Source organism: Buceros rhinoceros, unplaced genomic scaffold, assembly GCF_000710305.1.
Source record: "Buceros rhinoceros silvestris isolate BGI_N320 unplaced genomic scaffold, ASM71030v1 scaffold41879, whole genome shotgun sequence".
NCBI classification, from domain to species: Eukaryota; Metazoa; Chordata; class Aves; order Bucerotiformes; family Bucerotidae; genus Buceros; species Buceros rhinoceros.
Window position 1 is genome coordinate 1,648 of NW_010431684.1, and position 1,727 is coordinate 3,374.

General features: G+C 53.7%; 1 protein-coding gene across 1 annotated transcript in view; it reads right to left on the reverse strand.

Moving 5' to 3' along the window:
• Positions 1 to 374: 374 nt before the first annotated feature.
• Positions 375 to 1,727, reverse strand: part of PSMD11 (proteasome (prosome, macropain) 26S subunit, non-ATPase, 11) — a gene marked incomplete at its 5' end in the record, with an annotated part of 11,190 nt that continues 9,837 nt past the window's right edge. Inside the window, 2 exons of the mRNA XM_010143496.1 lie at positions 375 to 649; positions 779 to 921. Coding sequence (XP_010141798.1) covers positions 779 to 921 — 143 coding nt within the window. The remainder of the gene's footprint in view (positions 650 to 778; positions 922 to 1,727) is intronic.

A 1,727-nucleotide genomic window follows, 5' to 3' on the forward strand; every position in this document is an offset into this window, starting at 1 on the left:
CAAACCAGCAGTCTGTACATTCGGGGGGTTTTTTGGTTCAGTACAAGTGGAATAAACTCGGGCGATTTATTCAGATTTCAGAGCAGAGGGAGAGGTGAAACAAAACTCGTTTTGGGAACAAAACTTTGTCCCTGCTTAACTCTCTGCTGTCCCTCAGGAAGTGGAAAGCACATGTTTAGGTAGTGTAAGCCTTTTTCCTTTTAACCAGCAGTCTGTACATTCGGGGGGTTTTTTGGTTCAGTACAAGTGGAATAAACTCGGGCGATTTATTCAGATTTCAGAGCAGAGGGAGAGGTGAAACAAAACTCGTTTTGGGAACAAAACTTTGTCCCTGCTTAACTCTCTGCTGTCCCTCAGGAAGTGGAAAGCACATGTTTAGGTAGTGTAAGCCTTTTTCCTTTTATTTAGAATACCCTCTTTGTTTAAACAATGTTCCCCCCCAGATACAAAGTTCGGCCGGTAAAGGTTACAAGGGAACTGGAAAACGCATCGTATGGAATACAAGATGCACCGGATGAGGAAGTTTAAAAACTTTCCGAGCGAAAAGTAGAACAAAGAAAAAAAAAAAAGAAAAAGTCTCCTAACATTTTCCCAAAGGTTTCACTCTCCTGTCACACACACTCGCCAAATGACAGCTAGAAATTCAACTCTGCGAAAAGAAAACAGAGCCACGTCAGTCGAGGGGAGAGAAAGGAGCCGCGAGGACACAAACCACACCTTGGCCTGGGAGGAGCGACGGGTCCAGGGCAGCCGCGCGCCCGGGCTCTGCCCCACTCACCTATGTCAGCTTCTTGGCTTTGTTGTAGAGCGAATCCACTACTTTGCTCATATTCTGAATAGTCTCGAGGGCGGCTTCGTAAGTTTTGTCTACAGGGGGTTCGTCGAAGATGATCAGGACTCCCTCGCCCTGGTCAAGGATGCCTGCAGGCACAATGCTGCGGTTACTTGACCGGGCGCAGCTTCCAGGCGGCAGGAATTTAGGGGTCCAGCCCGCGAGCGGCCGGACGGTTGTGCGGGGTTCGGAGGGGGCTGCTGTGTCAGACTCGACTGTCCGAGGGATTTTTGGGGGACTGTACCAGCAGCAGCTCACCCAGAAAAACCCAACCACCCTCGAGAGGGGCCCAAGGGGACACCCCGGAGATGCCGCCCCCTGCCCCGAGGCTGCTGCGCCTGGCAGGATGGCTCGGCACAGCGCTGGAGCAAGTGAAGCCAAAAGGCACTTGCGAGTGGAACTGTTCCCAGGTGCCAGATGGGTCCTGCCACTGGGTGCTGCAAGTTTTGAGCTGTTCTCTAACCGACGCGCGTCTTTCAGCCATTCATCCTGCTCAGCGAGATCACGAGGGCTCCCCGGATCGACCCCAGGGACAACGCCGACAAGAACCGAGACGGTTCCTGGAGGCCTTTTCAGAGGAGCAGCCTCCTGCGGTCCCAGACAAACCCAACCCAGGCGGCTGAGCTGTGTGGGTGCCCCCCGCCAGCCTGCCACAAATCAGCTGGGAACGGTGACCACAAACTCCAGGAAGCACCAAGGCAGGACACTCCCCAGCTCGGGTCTCCCAATGCTCGGCAGGTGCAGCCACAGCAAGGAAGGACCTAACTGTGGTTTCTGATTCGTGAGAAATTAAGCCTCAAGCTTAACGAAGGCTGATGGAGTGATAGGAACAGCCTTTGTGACAACAGCGAGAGGAGCAGCTCAACCCGCCGCCCGCTGCTCTCCCCACAGGGCC